General features: G+C 42.3%; 1 protein-coding gene across 4 annotated transcripts in view; it reads left to right on the forward strand.

Moving 5' to 3' along the window:
• MAP4K4 (mitogen-activated protein kinase kinase kinase kinase 4) overlaps positions 1 to 22517 on the forward strand; it is a 171072-nt gene that overhangs the window by 144295 nt on the left and 4260 nt on the right. For 2 of the 4 annotated variants that reach the window (XM_056556091.1, XM_056556093.1), the window contains 14 exons: positions 925 to 1076; positions 1654 to 1751; positions 2249 to 2257; positions 2669 to 2844; positions 2946 to 3066; positions 3847 to 4029; positions 5710 to 5827; positions 6847 to 7017; positions 11026 to 11169; positions 11323 to 11457; positions 12413 to 12513; positions 12648 to 12797; positions 18544 to 18703; positions 18858 to 18997. In XM_056556091.1, coding sequence (XP_056412066.1) covers positions 925 to 1076; positions 1654 to 1751; positions 2249 to 2257; positions 2669 to 2844; positions 2946 to 3066; positions 3847 to 4029; positions 5710 to 5827; positions 6847 to 7017; positions 11026 to 11169; positions 11323 to 11457; positions 12413 to 12513; positions 12648 to 12797; positions 18544 to 18703; positions 18858 to 18997 — 1858 coding nt within the window. The remainder of the gene's footprint in view (positions 1 to 924; positions 1077 to 1653; positions 1752 to 2248; positions 2258 to 2668; positions 2845 to 2945; positions 3067 to 3846; positions 4030 to 5709; positions 5828 to 6846; positions 7018 to 11025; positions 11170 to 11322; positions 11458 to 12412; positions 12514 to 12647; positions 12798 to 18543; positions 18704 to 18857; positions 18998 to 22517) is intronic. The other 2 variants (XM_056556092.1, XM_056556094.1) reach the window with 1 other exon arrangement.

Below are 22517 nucleotides of genomic sequence, written 5' to 3' on the forward strand. Positions count from 1 at the left end.
GCCTTTCAGACTGTTGGTGGTTGGACTTAAAAGGACCAGGTTGGACCAGGTCTAAAACATTTTCTACTGGGGCCTCACCAGCTAAGAAATGGCAGCATTCATATTGCCACATAATATTTCATAGCAATACCAAATACCACAGCACAGAACAATATACCTTACCAGCAGTATCACATTAAAAGCACAATGCATCACAGAATACCTTCACAGTAGCACCACAATGCAGTACAAAGTTACTTCACGGGAGTGCTTAATACCACAGTGCAGCACAAAATACCTCTGCAAAAGCACAGCAATGAAATAACTGCTGTACAAAACAAACTACTTATCCAGAAGTACCAAATATCACAGTGCTGCTAAAATACCTTGAAGCAGAAAGAACACCCCAGCAGTGCCAGACATCGGCATTGGCGACAGCCCTCTTTCAGGTGAATAATGCTAATGTGCACTACAAATGCTAATGATAAATACTGTTCTTAGCCTTACAGTTGTAGGACTGTCTTAGACATTCTTACTTTACTTTAGACAGCAAAAAGATTGCAGTAGTAAAATACATACATACATTAGGTAAGAGTTCTAATTTATAATATTAACCCCTGCTTTTTTCTAATAATGGCCATGGCACAAGGGAGATAGGCTTACTTCAAGAGCCTAAGGCAGGCAATCTTGTTGGCTTACTCTGGTCTGTATAACTGTGCCATCAATGAAATCCACTGGATGACCCCTCCACACTACCATCATCGCAGAGGACCAGTTATATATAGTACCTTCACTATCCTGTGTTTACTATGGATTTGATCCGGGGGTTAATTTTCCCCTCCTCCAATGTATGATTGGAGTTCTTGCTTTGAGCTTATGCCCAGTACTGATGGGTACCCACTCCTCACTAACCTTTTGATTTATTTTCTTGTGTTTTCTACACAGCAATATTGAGCCCAGACTGCTTTGGGAGAGAGTAGAAAAACTTGTACCTAGACCAGGCAGTGGCAGCTCTTCTGGATCCAGTAATTCTGGTTCCCAAGCAGGCTCTCATCCAGGATCTCAGAGTGGTTCTGGAGAACGCTTCCGTGTGAGATGTGAGTAGGTTTCTGTTTGCCAAATGGATAAGTAGTTTTGGATCCTATACAAAGGATAGGGGATAAGATGTTAGATCGCAGGGGTCCTGCTGCTGGGAACCGTCACAATCTCCGGGCCGGCAGTGCCAGTGTCCAGAACACGAAAGCTTGCAGCTTCCGCATTCGTGACGTCAGGCCAAGCCTCCTCCATTCATGTCTATGGGAGGGGGCATGATGGCTGGTACATAGCAGTCATGCATCCTCCCATAGACGTGAATGGAGGGGGCGTGGCGGCACGTATCTGTAGTCATCGGGCATGGAGTGGAGTTCGCTCCGTGCACCGAATGATGGGTTCTGTGCAGGAGATCGCAGAGGTCCTTTGGATAGGGGATAAGAGGTTTCCAGCAGAGTACCCCTTTAAAGTTAAATTGAAGTTGGGCCATTTTTTCTGTTCTGCTATCTGCTAGTCAGTTATTGCTGGCACTTCCATTCTACATGGATTTGTCTGTATACTTTTCTTTTTCAGTTGGGTCATACGATTATATGTCTTATGTGTCTGACATTGTATAATTAATTGATATGTTTCTTACCTTGTTAGCATCATCAAAATCAGAAGGGTCACCATCTCAGCGTCCCGAAAGTACAGCAAAAAAACCTGATGAAAAGAAAGAAACTGGAAGACCTACGAAGCCTGCTGTAAGATCTTAAGCTTATTTATATTTTTTTTTAGAAGTTTCATGTGTACTGAGCCCTGTACATTAATTATACAGAGGAGGGAGGGCTTGAGGAGAGGGAAGACATGAAAGCTGCAGCTTAGTACCCCCTCTATGGCACTAGAGCTTGGAAGAAAAACATGATTTTATAACTTCGCTAAGAGCCATCAGCTATGAGAAAGAGGTCATCTGTTTTATCTCCCTATCGACTATCTTTGAGCTGACAAATTTCCTTAAAAGTCTGTGAAATTGGAAAAAGATAAATAGGCAGTGCTTGACTCCATTTAATAGCTTACCTAGACATCAATGAAGAGGGCCATGCACATACACAGGCTCTTCTCAATTGATATCTATTGAGTGTGTCAGTCAGCCAGATGGGAATATATCTTACTTTTATAACTGAAGTAGTCTTTGTTTTTTGCTAACGTTGTGTCTCCTACTTCTCTTTTTTTGCATTGTAATCTGAATGGCCTTATCCAGGGAGATGTGGTAAGTAGTTTTTGTTTTTTAAACCTGCTAGTAAATTGCAAAACGCATAAAAAAATGATCTTGGAAGTAGAACGTTGTAGAACTCCTGTGGATAGGGGGATATGTTTTATTCTTAGGCTAATCCCATTAAGGGCATGGTGGTCTGGATGTGTTACTTGTATGCGATCACCAGTGTTGCTAAACCACAACCTTGTTCAAGCTAATGTTTATATGTAGCAGGTAGTATAAAAGATGGAATGGTTCAGTCATAAGACTTTTTGCTGATCAATTTTAAGTACATTAAATATCTACTCTTTCTGCTGATATTGCTTTCAAACACAATTTTAATATAAAACTGTTTACCATTCAGATTATAGTTTCATGCTTTCTTTACAGTATATTTTCTTTATTTTATGTTTTTTTTCTGAAAAGGACCTTACTGCTTTGGCAAAGGAACTTCGTGCTGTAGAAGATGTGCGACCTCTACATAAAGTAACTGACTATTCTTCATCCAGTGAAGAATCTGGTACCACAGATGAGGAGGATGATGACATGGAACAAGAAGGAGCAGATGAATCAACATCTGGCCCTGAGGATGCTAGAGCTATGTATGACTCTTATAAGTCTTTATACTATTTCTGAGCTGTCCTGCCAGAATGATTTGGAGACCTTTTTCTGTATACATTATCTTTACATTTTTATTGCATAGGTCTTCATTAAATTTGAGCAATGGAGAAACAGAGTCTGTAAAAACAATGATTGTCCATGATGATGTTGAGAGTGAGCCTGCCATGACTCCTTCCAAAGAAGGCACTTTAATCGTCCGACAGGTATGAGTGACACAGGAACCACAATGTAACTAACTCGTACATTCATGCTGTTCATTTTCCTGCATCTCATTTGTGTTATATCAGTTAGCATCCATTCCTTATGGCAGATAATCTTCATTTCTTTGCATGTGCAATACATAGATGAAGCCCCATTAATTTGCTGCTTCCTGCATGTTCTGCCACCGACACTCTACTAATATTCTAATAAACCAGTGGTTTTCTGAACCAGAAGACTGTGCAGACCCTTATTAAGACCAATGGCACAGATAAGACCCTGTGATATTTTTACTTCCGTTATGTTTAAGGCAAACAATGGAGTGATTCCTTTATAACACTAACATTATAATTGGTGCATAAAATGTTTGACACAATATTTAGCTTTTGCTTCAGAAAATACAAAGTTTATCAAATACATGACTTCATACTTGGTGCTCCAGTAGTTTGGTCAAAGGTAGCATTGCAGACTTTCTACATGTTATCTAATAACAATTGCATTAACAGAATATTTTCAAAAATAGTCAAATATATTGACAAATTAAAAAAAATTTTTTTAAACATTGTACCCAAAATGTACCCGGCAAAAAGGGCTATGGTATATAAAGTGGGAAAAAAACCTTCACCATTACTGTGGCCTCAAGACATGAAGTTTCTAGGCAGCTATAACTGCCTCCCCCACAATCAGTTATTGTAGTCCAACTTGTCCAACTTTTAGAATTTTCCAGGGATAGTATGTACTTAAGCAGCACTTGAACAAGACAAGTGTGCCTGTTTTTTCTACAGAGTACAGTTGACAAAAAGCGTGCCAATCAGCTTGAGAGCAATGGCTTTGCCGGGCGCATTCACCTCTTGCCAGATCTCTTACAGCAAAGCCATTCCTCCTCCACCACCTCTTCCCCATCCTCAAGTCAACCGACACCCACCATGTCCCCACAGACACCCCAGGACAAGTTAACTGCTAATGAGGTATGTCTGAGACTAGCTGGCTGCTTTTATCAGGAAGCAGAATTCCCATAGGGGATGGTAACCTAACATTTGGTCATGTGCTTCTGAATAACACCACTCTAGATTATAAGTCCACACAACTTAACATCACCACTCTGTTCATAAGTTGCACTGTCACTTGCATGTCTTATTGTTCATTACATAGACATTACTATGCTAAAGGCTCATTGCATATTACACAACAGTTAAGGTGTTCACTTAGTTCTGTCATCCACTATTTCCCTCATGTGTACTTGTGTGTCATATGTATTTGTGTCCTTTCATATTCTATATACTATTATGGGAGTGAGGTTTTCATGGTTATGAAGTGTGTACATAATGGAATTAATTATGTAGATGTTTGGTTGTCAAGTTTCTTTAGAATGGATCTAGAATACTGTGGGTAAAGGATCAGAACTTTTCCGAACACCCGTTCTCCCTACAGTATATAACAGGGCGTTAATGACAGCACTTCCTGCTGAGACAGGTTGCGATCGAGCAGGAAGCTTTGTCACGTACTGTACTGCACTATAGTCCTTTTTTATTTTTTTTTATAAAAGTGAATAAAACAGTGAAGGGGCTCTTTAATTTGTTGAGAGAACAGGCTATCAACTAAAATAAAAACATTAGAATAACTCTAATTCTTATAGTTGGGACAGGTAAGTGTTTTTGTAGTTAATATTAAATGATCACCTATCAGATTATAAAAATCTATAGATGGAAGAAAATGTTAGGCTATAGCAGGAGCGGTTATAGAAAGGACAAGCAAAAAAAAAAAGAGATATACTTAAACCCACCCAGCATCTAATGTGCATAGGGGTGTCCTGTTTTCTTATACTTATATATTTCTTTTGGAAATGGATTTTCTTAGTAGATAAACTATTTAGAGGGGACATTCTTATAACAATAGACAGGGCTAGATCTGACATTACCTATACCTTTATCACATTGCACACATTCCCTTCTTTCATGTCAATGTGTGTGCCTGTGAGTAGATAGAACATTTCTCTTCTGTATGTGTGTGTGTGTGTAGTTTTTCTACAGCGGTTTTGATTTGTATGTGCTAATATCTAGTAGGGTTTTAGCAATATTTTGGTTTTTGCTCATCTTTGTTTCACAATTTTATTTTAGCTTTCCATTTGCATTATGCACTTTCTACAAATCCCTTCTGCTTGTTTCATATATGTAAGCTTCACCAATGAAAATAGCCAAGGCACCATGGTAGCAACGTTATTGTAATGTGTGTTTTAAGCCACTGAAAGATTGCAGTAGTTTTGCATCAGGGTGTTTTCCACACACAAGCACAGTACCTATTTTCACAGTCTACATTGTGGTGTCTCTTTATTATCCCCTTTCTTATACTAGATGAAAAAAAGTTAGCATTTTATTTTGATGCACTGAAAAACCAAATTAAAACTCAGTGTCTCTATTTAAACTATTATTTGTCTGCCCTCCTTAGTTTCATACATTTTCTTGTATAACAAAAGACCACGTTAACACTAAAAATAGTTATATTTGGAAACACTAGTTGCCCGCAGTAATGTCATTTTCTTTATACCTTTCAGTGTGTTCTCAAAGTGTGATATCTGGTGTGTGTGTTCAGAATGTTTATTTCTTATTGTTTGGTTTAGTTGTTGACTATTTTTTTATTTTTCCTTGCAGACCCAATCCGCAAGTAACACTCTTCAGAAACACAAATCTTCTTCCTCGTTTACACCTTTTATCGATCCTCGGTTACTTCAGATTTCTCCGTCCAGTGGAACAACTGTTACATCAGTGGGTAGGTAAACTCTTAGTAGTAGAAAAGGGGATATTAGTGCTTCCTGAGTCATCATTTTATGCAAGGAAGGAATTGAACTATTTACGCACATTCATTTTATTTGTCTATGCTGTTCAATCAACTTCCTTCTTCTGACTCAGAGAAGTCTATAGTAACCTAGTTTCCTTATGAACACAATACTCTGTATAAAATATATTGGTTTTCTATGCTCTCATTTTGTGAGCTTTGGCATGTGGTATTTTAAAGAGTATATATGTTTTTGTGCTCCAGGCTAACAGCTCCCCTGCTTCTAACAACTTTACAATGCTTATGAATTTACCAAACTTAGACAGGATTGAAGTATTTCACTAGTATAGCCTGCCTGCTGAAAACAAACCCACGACAACTCAAAACTTAGTGCTGTGGTTAGCTGCGTGTCCATTGGCAGCATCCATCACGAAGAAGCATTTTATTTAACATATTTTGCAGTGTTCCATTTGTTGACTTCTGGAAGGTCATTGTTCAATGACCAAAAGACTTATTTCATTTGTGGTTTTGACAATGGTATGATAAAACTGATCTAACCTTCATTTCTACATCCTGTGCATTGCTGGCGACCTTTTCAATAAAGGTTTGATACTTCACTGCATGCAGAGCTTAGTCTTCTTTTTTCTTATTTGAATTTTAATTTAACCCAAACATAGATAGGATGTCCAGCATGCTAAACTTGTGGGTCATATCTATCCGTGTCTTACAGCCGTAGTCACAGATTATATACCCACCCCTGTTAAGTAAACCTCAGAACTCCCTTATGTAAGCCTTCTGGATTGTCTGTGTTAACAGTGTAAATCTACAGGGCCTTGTGTTTTCCCTACACGTTGTAGTGCCGTCTGCCTCTCCACCCTGCTTGCTGTGTGCAGTGTGATAGCAACAAATGGAATGATGAGGTTTTTGTCATTGAACATGTAATTGCTTATATCTTTCAGGTACATACATGCGCACACTGGAAGCTAACCTTAAAAATACTAATTTTATTTTAGTGGGATTTTCCAGTGAAGCGCTGAGGCCAGATGCTATGAGGCAGGATCCCACAAGAAAAGGATCAGTTGTTAATGTTAATCCCACAAACACAAGGCCACAGAGTGATACACCTGAGATTCGCAAATACAAGAAGAGATTTAATTCAGAAATATTATGTGCTGCACTATGGGGTGAGTTTTATGTATTAATATTTTTAATGTTGCTGTGTATTCTAGAAAATATTTTACCCTAAAATCTTTTTCCTATGTATTTGTTGTGATATTTTTTGTGGTTACTCTATTGTGATCATCTCATGTGGGCAAAACCATACCTGTACCTCCCCACTGTTGCCAATGGCAGCACAATGTTGCTGTGATATTGTGTGGCCATTGACCTTTAAAGAGGTTATACTAAGATTTTAACTTATTGCCTATCCCAATAATAAGTCTAAAATATATGAGCAGATGGTGTCCAACCACTTGGGCCCCCACCGGTCATGAGAATGGAGGTCCCTTTGCAGCAGTGAACAAGCCTGGAAGCTCCTAATTATTCAAAGGAAATCTGTAAATATGTGGCCGTGTAAAACCAGTTGTTCTGGGGAACATTGAAGCGAATAAATAAAAGCTGTGAAAGCAGCCAATCTTAGCCCCGCTTCGATATCTTAACAAACTCTTTTAAAATAAAACCTGAGGGATAATTGTTTATTTATTCTAGGCATTGTTTTTGGTTGTGTGATTTGCACTATTGGCAGCTGACAAGCTCTTGATCATGAAGGGCAGCTAATTGATAGAAATGTATCACTTTGTTGAAGACTGCAGCAATGTTTTGCTTATAACCTATGGATCAAAAGAAAATGACAGGCTAGTCATATCCCGTTTCTCTGGTACCATCTGAGGCTGAACATCCGGGCATGCTGGAAGTTGTAGTTTTGCCACAGCTGGAAGCACCCTGGTTGGGAAACACCGACCCATATTAACCCCTTAAGGACCGGGGTTTTTTCCGTTTTTGCATTTTCGTTTTTTGCTCCTTGCCTTTAAAAAATCATAACTCTTTCAAATTTACACCTAAAAATCCATATGATGGCTTATTTTTTGCGCCACCAATTCTACTTTGTAATGACGTCAGTCATTTTGCCCAAAAATCTATGGTGAAGCGGGAAAAAAAAATCATTGTGCGACAAAATTGAAAAAAAAACGCTGTTTTGTAACTTTTGGGGGCTTCCGTTTCTACGTAGTACATTTTTTGGTAAAAATGACACCTGATATGTATTCTGTAGGTCCATACGATTAAAATGATACCCTACTTATATAGGTTTGATTTTGTCGGACTTCTGGAAAAAATCATAACTACATGCAGGAAAATTAATACGTTTAAAATTGTCATCTTCTGACCCCTATAACTTTTTTATTTTTCCGTGTATGGGGTGGTATGAGGGCTTATTTTTTGCGCCGTGATCAGAAGTTTTTAACGGTACCATTTTTGCATTGATAGGACTTATTGATCACTTTTTTAAATGATATAAAAAGTGACCAAAAATGCACTATTTTGGACTTTGGAATTTTTTTGCGCGCACGCCATTGACCGAGCGGTTTAATTAATGAAATATTTTTATAATTCGGACATTTCCGCACGCGGTGATACCATATATTTTTATTTAAACTGTGTTTTTTTTTTTTTATTGGAAAAGGGGGGTGATTCAAACTTTTAATAGGGGAGGAGTTAAATGATCTTTATTCACTTTTTTTTTGCAGTGTTATAGGTCCCATAGGGACCTATAACACTGCACACACTGATCTTCTATGTTGATCACTGGTTTCTCATAAGAAACCAGTGATCAACGATTCTGCCGCATGACTGCTCATGCCTGGATCTCAGGCACTGAGCAGTCATTGGGCGATCTGACAGCGAGGAGACAGGAAGGGGCCCTCCCGCTGTCCTGTCAGCTGTTCGGGATGCTGCGATTAGCCGCGGCTATCCCGAACAGCCCGACTGAGCTAGTCGGGAACTTTCACTTTTTGCCGCGCGGCTCAGCTCTGAGCGTGCGGCTAAAGGGTTAATAGCGCGCGGCGCCGCGATCGGCGCTGCGCGCTATTAGAGGCGGGTCCCGGCTTCACTATGACGACGGGGCCGCCGTGATATGACGCGGGGTTACTGTGTAACCCCGCGTTATATCAGAAGAGCAGGACCAAGGACGTACCGGTACGTCCTTGGTCCTTAAGGGGTTAAAGTATCCCGGTCACTTAAAAAAAAAAACTTATGATATGTCCCAGAGACATATCAGGAGTTTTGATCGGTTGGGGTCCGATTGTTAGGCTTCGTTGACACTACGGATTCTCCACTCTGATATATTCTGGGTCTGTCTGCTACGGGCGTCGCTGAAGTTCTTCTGCTCTACGGCTGCACAGACATGCAATGTCACCATTCCTGGCAATGCTGTCCACTTGGATTTCCATTGAAAAATGTAATATGTTCATTCTTTCATCAGGCCTTTGGTCTGGATTTCTGTGCCCAAATTCTTCATTGTGGAAATTTTGCATTGTAAATGGTGCAGCAGAATCCCAGGAGAAAATTCTGTGGTCTAAACCTAGCTTTAGATACTGCTGGTAGAAGCACTCAGCTGAGTGTTTCTATCCCAAGCTCTCTACGATCTCTGTATCGCTGTAGAAGTCACTCCCCTAGGCTTACAATGGAGACCATCTCCTGCGGTGAGATAGAGGCAGCAAGCCATGGAATGAAGTGTTCAGCCGAGCGCTTCTGTCGGCTGTATCGAACAATTTTTAGTGGTGTGAACACCCAGACCCCAACAGATCAAAACTTTTGACATGATTTTAGAAAATATTCCAAGAATGTTCTGTAGAAACTACTACTCTGCAGTCATCTCATTATCATCAGCTCAGAAAGGATAGCTGCCCCCATTAACTTGGGCAGAAAATTGGATTAAAAAAAAAGTACAAAATAGGAAGTCATGGATGATGCATTCCGTTTAAGGAAAATGCTAAACCTCAAAAAGTATTAGATAGCATTTTATTATATTAATTGTATAAAAAAAAAAAAAAAAATTAGGAATGGGAATTCATCCTTGCTCTATTCATTTAGTTTATGCTTCTAACCCTGTCCTATGTTGCCTCTCTTTTTCTTCTTCTCATTGAAAAGGGGTATTCCAAGTTTTTTAAACTTCTATCGTGCCCCTGCTGCAAAATAATAGTTATTACATTTACATGTTTTACCTGCCAGGGATGGATCGTTCCCTTTTTTTTTTTTTTTTTTTTTATATTTCTATGGTCTCCTAAGCTTCAACATTTCTCTTCAATATGGATGACTGCTGCCTCAAGCCTTTCCCAGGATAGTGTTTGGTTCGAGACAACAGCTGATCACAGTAGACTTGGTTTCTTCTTATTTTCCCTGACACCCCAGCCCCCTGACGTGTGCAGTCCAGCTGGACATCCCGCTGGAAGGGCCGACAGCAGGGCTCTAGACCCCAGGAAAGGCAGGGGGAGAGAAGCGGGCAGCGACGGCCTCTCTCCCCCTGCCTTTCCTGGGGGTATATCGGGGTATACACGCGCGCACACGCACCCTCATTTTTCATGGATATTTGGGTAAAAAACTTTTTTTACCCAAATATCCTTGGTAAAATGAGGGTGCGTGTTATAGGCCGGTGCGTGGTATACCCCGATAAATACGGTATATATATTTATATATATATATATATATCTCTCTCTCTCTCTCTCTATATATAGATATATATATATATATATATATATATATATATATATATATATATATATATATATAGATATATATAGAGAGAGAGAGAGAGATAAATATAGAGATATATATATATCTCTCTATCTATATATATATATATATATATATATATATCTCTATCTATATATATATATATATATCTCTCTCTCTCTCTCTCTCTCTATCTATGTGAACATTCCATCCCTAGGAGGTAAAACATGTAAATGTAATAACTACATAACTTTGAAGCAGGGGCACAATAGTTAAGTTTATATTACAAAAAAAGAAAATAACTGGAATACCCCTTTTAAGTGTAGCTCTTTCTATTCAATGCACAAAAGTAATGTGATAACCAAAGAAAATAATTTCTGTCCTATGTATAAATTGGTTGTATTGTTGAGACCAGACACTATTCCAAGCTCCATTGCTTATGGTTCTCCTCAATTTTCTCTCAGGTGTGAATTTGTTGGTCGGCACTGAAAGTGGATTAATGCTGTTAGATAGAAGTGGTCAGGGAAAGGTCTACCCTCTTATCAACAGAAGACGATTTCTGCAAATGGATGTCCTTGAGGGTTTAAATGTGTTGGTTACAATATCAGGTAAAGCTGCATCTATAATCCCTTTAGAACAAGAAGTCATCTGCAACTCGTGCAAATAAATGTTTTTGTCCTTTTATGGTTCACACATGAAATAGATGTTCCAATTGTCTAGATTTATTTTGCAGTAATTGTTGTGTGTTTGTTTCTTTACAGGAAAGAAGAACAAGCTGCGAGTGTATTACTTGTCTTGGCTTAGAAACAAAATTCTCCACAATGACCCAGAGGTTGAGAAAAAACAAGGGTGGACAACTGTTGGAGATTTGGAAGGTTGTGTGCACTATAAAGTTGGTAGGTATATAAGAAGTCATTTAGTACAAAAACATTCAGAATTAATTCCAGTCTAATGTTTCATTAGGATCTAAAAAAAAATTTAATGGATAGATCTTTATAGCATAGATAAACAGGAAAAGTAAGGCTGGGTTCACACATTGGATTTTGTTAAAATTACTAACCAAAACACAGAAAAGGGTAAAATTCTTTATTTTCTCTGTGTTGGTTCCACTTCTGGTTTTGACTAAATATTCCAACCAAATACTGACCTAACTGAGCCCTAACTATGGGAGCCTAGGAAATGGAGTACACAATTTGATCAGATTTTAGCCTATTAGATTTGCTCCATGAATCAATTGTCTATGGGTTGTGTCTGATTTTGCAGTCTGTTTACATTTACCAAAATGAAAATTAGCTGCAATACCAGACACAACCGATGAAGACATAGCAGTGTTTCTGGGGTAAGAAGCAGATCCTTATCTCTAGATCTCTAGATCTAGATTGTAAATCCACTGGCCATATTCATGCCACTGAAAGTTCAGAAGTTCTTTTAAGGCTATGTTCACACTTTAGAAATTCTGCATGAAAATTCTGCAGTAAATTCTGCAATAATGAATTGCCCATTCACTACAATGGGATTCCTGCGGCAGAAATTCTGCTGTGTAAATGAGACAGCGGAATCCCATTGAAGTGTATTGGCTATAAATTCATTTCATGTAGAAATTCTGGCCTGTGAACATAGCCTTAAACATTTAAAAGCTCCATTAAATGATCATGAAGTAGAGAATTTTTATGTAGGAACACACACACACACACACACACACACTACTTTCAAACAGTTGATATTTCCTTTAAGTCCTGGCTGGCACACAACTTGAGTAAATATATAGAGTATTGTCATTAGAATGTTACTAATGCTTTTAGTGGCCATAGAGATTCTAGTATGTCATTTCCCATTTCATTTTACTTTTAGTAAAATATGAACGGATCAAGTTTTTGGTAATTGCTTTAAAGAGTTCAGTGGAAGTCTATGCCTGGGCGCCAAAGCCATATCACAAATTCATGGCCTTTAAGGTATGTAGATCCACAGATGTACATTATATGCTTTTTCAATGGTTATCACATGTTAAGTGTTTATGTAAAACAAGTGTGTTTCTAAATGTGAAAATGTGACTTATTCTGTTACTATTGTCATTCTTTCCTTGCAGTCATTTGGAGAGCTGGTACATAGGCCGCTGTTAGTTGATCTGACTGTTGAAGAAGGACAAAGGCTTAAAGTGATCTATGGTTCCTGTGCTGGTTTTCATGCTGTTGATGTGGACTCAGGAGCAGTTTATGATATTTATCTCCCAACACATGTAAGTATAGCAAATAAGAGAGCACTGTGGGCTCAGAGATTCTCCACCCTAGGCATCTTACAGTATATTAACAGAGCATTTTAGTCTGTGTGAATTATGGAAGCTGCCTGATTAAAATCTGTCATATTAAATAAATATGCCCTAAATGTATATGATGGGACATCCTTTTCAGTCAGTCCTAAACTGTGTTTGTGTTATAGAACTAGTCTAGCTGCACTTATATCTATGAGGCAGTCTTTAGAATGCATTCCAAGCTTTTTGCTTATCTGCATTAAATGTGGCACAATAACCAATAATTTTAGTAGCTCACAACGTGCATAGTTGCAAAAAAGTAAATACTTCTGGAAAAGGATGCAACTGGCTGTGTATATTGATTTGGTCTTGTAAGAATTTATTTCCATTGTTAAAAAAGGAGTATCCATCGCTATACTGTAGGACAAAAAACTTTCAGGCTGCACTTTTCTGATCTGTAAAAACAGTATCCAGGTGCATGCTTTTTGTTTGTTTCTTCTTCCTTTTTTTTTTCCTTCGTTACAATGGAAACAATATCCAGCTCTATTAGCATTCTGTTGCATCACTTCTAGCAGTAAACATTGTGTATTTGTCTTTTCTCTATCGGCTCCATTGGGGGACACAGACCGTGGGGTGTATCGTGCTGTCTCTAGGAGGTGTAACACTATGGTAATAAAAAAGTCAGCTCCTCCCAGCAGGATATACCCGCCTTCAGGCTCTGAGGTAGTCAGTTTAACCTCTTTAGGACCAAGGACGTATGAGTACGTCCTTGGGCCCCGCTCCCGTGATAGAACGTGGGGTCCCACGGTGACCCCGCATCATATCACGGTGGGCCCTGCGTCATAGTGATGCCGGGACCTGCCGCTAATAGGGCGCAGCACTGATCGCGGTGCCGCGCGCTATTAACCCTTTAGCCGCGCGCTCAAAGCTGAGCCACGCGGCTAAAAGTGAAAGTAAAAAGAAAGTAAAAATCGCGGCATCCCAAACAGCTTACAGGACAGCCGGAGGGTCCCTACCTGCCTCCTCGCTGTCCGATCACCGAATGACTGCTCAGTGCCTAAGATCCAGGCATGAGCAGTCAAGCGGCAGAATCATCGAGCACTGGTTTCCTATGAGAAACCAGTGATCAATGTAAAAGATCTACTATGGGAGCTCCCTATGGGAGCTATAACACTGCAAAAAAAAGTGAATAAAGATCATTTAACCCCTCCCCTATTAAAAGTTTGAATCACCCCCCTTTTCCCATAAAAAAAAAAACTGTGTAAATAAAAATAAACATATATGGTATCGCCGCGTGCGGAAATGTCCGAATTATAAAAATATATTGTTAATTAAACCGCACGGTCAATGGCGTAAGCGCCAAAAAATTCCAAAGTCCAAAATAGTGCATTTTTGGTCACTTCTTATATCATGAAAAAATGAATAAAAAGCGATCAATAAGTCCTTGTTACCTCAAAATAAGGCTCGCCCTACTTCCCAAAGGAAGTCTTTTTCCTTTCGGTCCTTTGGACCTCTGGCTCCAACAAAGGGTCCGGGCAGGTGCCCTTGAGGGACAAGAAGGCTCCCTCGTTCCGGGGTCGCCCGTCTTGGAAGTCGGAATCCAACTGCTCTGGCCGTTTTGCGCCCAAATCGGGCAACAGCAAACCCACTTCTGCATGAAGTATGGCCTCCACCCGCGGTTTCTTTGCGGGTGGGAGGTCGTCTTTTGTTTTTCTGAGACATCTGGACCTCACACATTCAGGACTCTTGGGTCAGAGATGTGGTGTCCAACGGTTACCGAATCCAATTTGCCTCCCTCCCGAGGGATCGCTTTTTTCGATCCCGGGCCCCCCGGTCTCCTCCCCTGGCGAAGCAATTTTGTGTGGCTCTCCAGTCCCTGCTTCTCCAGGGGGTGATTGTTCCCGTCCCCCTAGAGGAACGTTTTCGGGGTTTCTATTCAAATCTCTTTGTGGTCCCCAAGAAGGACGGTTCTGTACGACCAATCCTAGACCTCATTCCGGATGGAATCTCTCCGCTCGGTGGTGGCGTCCCTGGAACAGGGCGAGTTCCTCTCCTCAGTGGACATCAAGGATGCCTACCTCCATGTGCCAATATTTCCGGGCCATCATCGGTACCTCCGCTTTGCGGTTCCGGAGGGTCACTTTCAATTTGTAGCTCTCCCCTTCGGTCTAGCCACGGCTCCTCGGGTCTTTGCGAAGGTTCTCGTGCCAGTGATGGGCCTGTTACGGTTAAGAGGCATCTTGGTGATACCTTATCTGGACGACCTTCTCATCAAGGCTCCAACCAGAGCCCAGACTCGGGAGAATCTGGACGTCACTCTCCACACTCTGACTCGTTTCGGCTGGCTGGTCAATCAGGACAAGTCAGTCCTCTGGCCTACCCAGTCTCTAACCTTTCTGGGGTTTCAATTCGTCACGGCCTCTGCCCAAATTTACCTTCCGCCGGACAAACGTCTGGCGCTCCGGGAGGGGGTCAGCTCCCTGCGTATCAGTCTCCATCCGCACTTTAATAGAAGTCCTGGATCGGATGGGGGCAGCTATGGAGGCCGTGCCCTTTGCTCAGTTCCATTACCGCCCTCTCCAACTGGCGATTCTCTCTCGATGGAACAGGTTGACCCTGTCCCTCGATCGTCAGATTATTCTACCTCCCAGGGTCCGTCAGTCTCTGCTGGTGGCTCCGCTCGCCCCTTCTTATCCAGGGGCGGTCCTTCCTTCCCCTTCATTTGCAAGGGGTTACGACGGATGCCAGCCTGTCAGGCTGGGGTGGCGTGTTCAGGGATTGGACGGTTCAGGGTCTCTGGTCTCCCCAGGAGACCCTTCTTCCAATAAACATATTGAAATTACGGGCGATTCTTCTTTGTCTTCTTCATTGGGAGCCCCGTCTTCAGTCCCATCCTGTCCGCGTTCAGTCAGACAACGCCACGGCCGTGGCGTACATAAATCGACAGGGCGGTACCCACAGCTCGGCAGCCATGGCCGAGGTGACCAAAATTCTTTCCTGGGCGGAGAGCCAGGTTCCGGCCATCTCGGCGATCCACATTCCGGGAGTGCTCAACTGGGAAGCGTACTTCCTCAGTCGGTCCTCTCCCGACCCCGGCGAGTGGTCTCTTCATCCGGAGGTCTTCACTCAGCTCTGCGACCTCTGGGGCGTTCCGGACGTGGACCTCTTCGCGTCCCGGCACAATCGGAAAATTCTTCCGTTTGTGTCCAAGTCCCGGGACCCTCAGGCCTTGGACGCCCTAGTGATTCCTTGGACGGGGTTTGCCCTGCCTTATCTGTTCCCTCCTCTTCCGCTCCTTCCCAGGGTGCTGAGGAAGCTCAAGGCAAAGGTCGTTCCCGCCATTCTGGTAGCTCCAGATTGGCCCTGAAGGTCGTGGTACACCGATGTAGGCAGGCTCCTGGACGACGCTCCTCTGCGCCTTCCGCTCTGCCCGGATCTACTCTCCCAGGGTCCTTTGTCACCCCAATTTACAGTCGCTGCATTTGACGGCGTGGCGGTTGAGACCGCGGTTTTGAGGGCCCGCGGGTTCTCCTCGCAAGTCATTCACACCATGCTCAAGGCTCGTAAGCCCTCCTCCGCAAGAATTTACCACTGTACTTGGCGGTCTTATTTTCGTTGGTGTGAAGCTCAGGACTTCTCCTTGGTGACCTTCTCAGTTCCCCGTCTTCTCTTCTTTTTACAGTCGGGGCTGGAACTGGGATTGTCTCTCAGTTCCCTTAAAGGTCAGGTTTCGGCCCTTACTGTTCTTTTTCAGCGGCCCCTGGCTTCTAATTCTCATGTCCGGACTTTCCTGCAAGGAGTGGCGCACGCTGTTCCTCCCTGTCGGTCTCCTTCTCCCCCTTGGGACTTAAATTTGGTTCTGAGTGCCCTCCAGGGGGAACCCTTTGAACCCCTTAGAGAGGTGTCTCTCCGCCTCCTTTCTTGGAAAGTGGTGTTTCTTGTGTCTATCACCTCCATCCGTAGGGTGTCTGAATTGGCAGCTCTTTCCTGCCGTTCTCCGTTTCTGGTGGTCCATCAGGACAAGGTTGTTTTCCGGCCAGATCCTTCCTTTTTGCCCAAGGTGGTCTCAGCCTTTCATCTCAATGAAATCTGCAAAAAGGAAGACCGGCGGGAGGGCGCCTAGTGTGATACCGTTGGTAACAGGTAGGGGGGGTAGTAGGAGAATAGGTAATGGGTGCTCACCTTGAGCGAGCAAAAAACTTGCATATAAACCCACAATGGGGTTAGTAGTATAGATGCTGGTACACCGGATGCAGCTGCTGGGCCCAGGGTACCGGACAGGACTGGCCAGTCCTGGAGGAATATACAGTAGAGAGGAAGGAAAAAACCTTTCAAAGGGCGCTGCTGTCGTCCTGGTGAGATGAAGATAAGAAGCCCAAGGCAGAAGTATTTTGCAAGGTTTAGCTTCTTTATTGATGCAGAATCATAGCAAACGGGGATACAGGTATCCCTGTTTGCTATGATTCTGCATGTTTGCTATGATTCTGCATCAATGAAGAAGCTAAACCTTGCAAAATACTTCTGCCTTGGGCTTATCTTCATCTCACCAGGACGACAGCAGCGCCCTTTGAAAGTTTTTTTTTTCCTTCCTCTCTACTGTATTTTCATCTCAATGAGGACATTGTCCTCCCGTCTTTGTCCTACTCCCTTTCATCCTAGGGAGCGCTTACTACACAAGCTGGATGAAGTCCGGGCTGTTCAGGCTTATCTCTCCATCACTTCTTCGTTTCATCAGTGTGATTCCTTTTTTGTCCTTACGGAAGGTCGTCACAAGGGACAACCTGCTTCCAAGGCCACCATTTCTAGGTGGATTAGGTCCGCCATTTCGGAAGCCTATAGCTGCAAGGGGAGGATTCCTCCTTTCAGGGTTGTGGCTCATTCCACTCGTTCTGTCGGGGCATCCTGGGCTCTTCAGAATAGAGCCTCGGCCTCGCAGATTTGCAAGGCGGCTACCTGGTCGTCTTTGCACACTTTCTCGATGTCCTACCGAGTTCTTACTTTCGTATCGGCTGATGCTAGTCTGGGGTGTAAAGTGTTGCAGGCGGCAGTGGATCGGCCGTCTGGCTGATTACTTATCTGCCCACCCAAGGGACGGCTTTGGTACGTCCCACGGTCTGTGTCCCCCAATGGAGTCGATAGAGAAAAGGAGATTTTTTTTAACACTTACCGTAAAATCTCTTTCTTGAAGGATCCATTGGGGGACACAGCTCCCGCCCTTTGTTTGGGTTTGTTTCCCGTTGGTTCTCTGTCTGAGGGTGTGTTCAGTTATTTTTTTTCTTCTGGTTCTCGGACAGTTTTTGGGTTTTCCTTGACCTATTGGTCTCCTCCTATTGCTCTGGAACTTAAACTGACTAGCTCAGAGCCTGAAGGCGGGTATATCCTGCTGGGAGGAGCTGACTTTTTTATTACCATAGTGTCACACCTCCTAGAGACAGCAAGATACACCCCACGGTCTGTGTCCCCCAATGGATCCTTCGAGAAAGATATTTTACGGTAAGTGTTAAAAAAAATCTTTTTTTTTTATCAGAATGCTTTACTCTAGCAAAAACATGGTGTGAACGTAGCCTAACCAACGCTTTTTGATTTGTGGGAGAAAAAAATATTATACTGGGAACCTATGCCATACAAATTGCCCTAGTCAGTTATAACACACCTGTTTTGGTTAGTTGTTTTTCTATGGCTCTGAAAATGAACACATTCACAAACTTGCCTTATTGTCCTCCGTTTTTTACAGATCCAGAGCAGTATCCAGCCACATGCAATTATTATTCTCCCAAATACAGACGGCATGGAGTTGTTGGTTTGTTATGAAGATGAAGGAGTTTATGTTAATACTTACGGCAGGATCACCAAAGATGTGGTTCTACAATGGGGAGAAATGCCGACATCTGTTGGTATGTTTAATATGTCTGATTTGTTTGCCTTGTATATGAATAAAACATTTTATCTTAATATTTGACTATAATATAACATTTTCTTGTAAATTATGGCATAATGTTACTTCTTCCTTAAATGCTTGTTTTTTTTTTTTTTTTTTTTTTTTTAAAGCATACATTCGATCTAACCAGATAATGGGATGGGGTGAAAAAGCCATTGAAATTCGATCTGTTGAGACTGGCCACCTTGATGGAGTTTTTATGCACAAAAGGGCACAAAGACTAAAGTTTTTGTGTGAACGAAATGATAAGGTAAAGCTTTTCTGAGATAAACAATATTGTAAGCTTCACACATAAATTGTGTTCGCAGAGCAATTATTTATTTTTATATTCCTTTTTAGAAATGGAGATGTAGTACAGACAGACATGCCAAAATGTCACTTTCACAGAGGCTCAGTGATCATAGACAAATTCTAAATAATTATTTCATTAACCCCTTAAGGACCACAGGCTTATAGGTACGCCCTTGCTCGCTGGTACTTAAGCAAGGCATCCCGTGCCAATGCCCAGGGTGGTCCTGAGACCCCCCCTGTGTCGGCGATCGCGCCAGTGATGAATTCACACCGGCGATTTACAGCGATTCCAGGTCATACGGGTCTCCGGTGACCCAGAAAAATGAGGATCGGGGGTGTCAAAGAAAGGGTCCCCCTGAAGGGATAGGAGTTAGGTGGCAGGGGTGCCACCCCTCCTATCCCTGCTATTGGTCGGTCAGAAGCAACCGACCAATAGCAGATCGGGGCAGAGGGGTTAAAGTTCAGTTCCCCCGCTCTGCCCACCCACTATAGTCTGGGCAGAGCAGGGGAACCGACGGTGACCGGTGCCAGAGGTCACGTATCAACGGCGGCGCCGGCAGCAGTGGGCGGCGATGACATGCGGCTGGCTTTCTGGTGCAGACTACGGAAGCCGGTGAGTTGTTGCCTAGCAAAATCTGGAGGGCTACAGTTTGAGACCACTATACAGTGGTCTCTAAACTGTAGCCCTCCAGATGTTGCAAAACTACAACTCCCAGCATGCCCAGACAGCTGTTTGGGCATGCTGGGATTTGTAGTTTTGCAACAGCTGGAGGGCTACAGTTTTGAGATCACTGCGCAGTGATCTCTAAACTGTTGCCCTTCAGATATTGCAAAACTAAAACTCCCAGCATGCCTAAACAGCTGTCTCAGCATGCTGGGTGTTGTAGTTGTGTACCTCCAGCTGTTGCATAACTACATCTCCCAGCATGCCAGTACATGCTGGGAGTTGTAGTTTTGCAACAGCTGGAAGCACACTGGTTGGAAAATACAGTTAGGTAACAGAACCTAACTGAAGGTTTTCCAACCAGTGTGCCTCCAGCTGTTGCAAAAGTACAACTCCCAGCATGTACTGATAGCCGAATGGCATGCTGGGAGATGTAGTTATGCAACAGCTGGAGGTACACAACTACAACTCAGAGACAACTGTTTGGGCATGCTGGCAGTTGTAGTTTTGCAGTACATTCACACAGGCGGTACATTGCGGGTTTACAGTGAGTTTCCTTCTTCAAGTTTGAGCTGCTGCTAGGAAAGTCACCGTAAACCCCTGCCACTGCAAATGTACCCAAAAAACACTACACTACACTACACTAAAACACAAAGGGTAAAACACAACATATACACCCCCTTACACTGCCCCCCCCCCCCCCCCCCCCCCCCCAATAAAAATGAAAGTGTATTGAATGGCAGTGTTTCCAAAATGGAGCCTCCGGCTGTTGCAAAGCAACAACTCCCAGCATTTCCGGACAGCCACTGACTCTCCAGGCATGCTGGGAGTTAAGCAACAGCTGGAGGCACCCTGTTTGGGAATCACTGGTGGGCTTTTTCTCCTTTTACCCCTTATGAAAAGGAAAAGTTGGGGTCTACACCAGCCTGTTAATGTAACATTTTTTTTATTTTTTACACTAACATGCTGGTGTTGCCCCATACTTTTTATATTCACAAGAGGTAAAAGGAAAAAAAGACCCCCAAAATTTGTTAGGCAATTTCTTCTGAGTACGGAAATACCCCATATGTGGGCGTAAAATGCTCTGCAGGCACACAGCATGGCTCAGGAGTGAGAGTGCACTATGGACAGTTGAGGCCTAAATTGGTGATTTGCACAGGGGAGGTTGATTTTATAGCGGTTCTGACTTAAACACAAAAAAAATAAAAACCCACGTGTGACCCCATTTTGGAAACTACACCCCTCACGGAACGTAACAAGGTGAGCCTTAACACCCCACAGGTGTTTGACGAATTTTCGTTAAATTTGGATGGGAAAATTAAGAAAAAAAATTTTTTTCACTAATATGCTGGTGTTACCCTAAATTTTTTATTTTCACAAGGGAAAACAGGGAAAAAGCCCCCCAAAGTTTTTAACCCCATTTCTTCTGAGTAAGAACATACCCCATATGTGGATGTAAAGTGCTCTGCGGGCGAACCACATTGCTCAGAAGAGAAGGAGCGCCATTGGGCTTTTGGAGAGAAAAATTTGTCCGGAATTGAAGGCCACGTGTGTTTACAAAGCCCCCATAGTGCCAGAACAGTGGACCCCCCCACATGTGACCCCATTTTGGAAACTTCGCCCCTCACAGAATGTAATAAGGGGTACAGTGAGCACTTAAACCCCACAGGTGTCTGACAGATTTTTTTGGAACAGTGGCCTGTGAAAATGACACACGGGGGGGGGGGGGGGGGGGGGGCGGGGTGTCCACTATTCTGGCACCACGGGGGGCTTTGTAAACACACATGGCCCCTGACTTCCATTCCAAACAAATTCTCTCTCCAAAAGCTCAATGGCGCTCCTCCTCTTCTGAGCATTGTAGTGCGCCAGCAGAGCACTTGATATCCACACATGGGGTATTTCCATACTCAGAAGACATGGGGTTACACATTTTTGGGGGCATTTTCTCCTATTACCCCTTGTAAAAATTTTACATTTTGGGAACAATCAGCATTTTAGTGAAAACATTTTTGTTTTTCATTTACACATCAGATTTTAACCAAAAGTCGTCAAACACCTGTGGGGTGTTAAGGCTCACTGTACCCCCTGTTATGTGCCTTGAGTGGTGTATCTTTCAAAATTCCTAAATGTTACATGCCCCTCAAAAACCATTTCAGAAAAACTCTCCAAAATTCCATTGTCGCTCCTTCTCTTCTGAGCCCTCTAGTGTGCCCACAAAGCCCTTTACATCCACATATGCTGTATTTCCTTACTCGAGAGAAATTGGGTTACAAATTTTGGGGGGCGTTTTCTCCATTTACCTCTTGTAAATATAAAAAATTGGGTTCTACAAGAACATGCCAGTGTAAAAAATTAAGATTTTGAATTTTCACCTCCACTTTGCTGCTATTCCTGTGAAACACCTAAAGGGTTAACAAACTTTATGAATGTCATTTTGAATACTTTGAGGGGTGCAGTTTTTATAATGGGGTCCATTATGGAGTATTTCTAATATGAAGGCCCTTCAAATCCACTTCAAAACTGAAAAATTCCGATTCTGAAAATTTCGTGAAAAATTAGAAAATTGCTGCTGAACTTTGAATCCCTTTGATGTCTTGAAAAAGTAAAAACATAACAAGTTTATGATGCAAACATAAAGTAGACCTATTGTATATGTGAATCAATATATAATTTATTTGGGATGTCCATTTTCCTTACAAGCAGAGAGCTTCAAAGTTAGAAAAATGCTCAACTTATGCAAGTTTCGACAAAAATGGACCACTACCATAAAGTAGAATATGTCACGAAAAAACTCTAAGAATCAGACTGAAAAGTA

This window comes from Hyla sarda, chromosome 2 (assembly GCF_029499605.1).
Source record: "Hyla sarda isolate aHylSar1 chromosome 2, aHylSar1.hap1, whole genome shotgun sequence".
In the NCBI taxonomy this organism is placed as follows: domain Eukaryota; kingdom Metazoa; phylum Chordata; class Amphibia; order Anura; family Hylidae; genus Hyla; species Hyla sarda.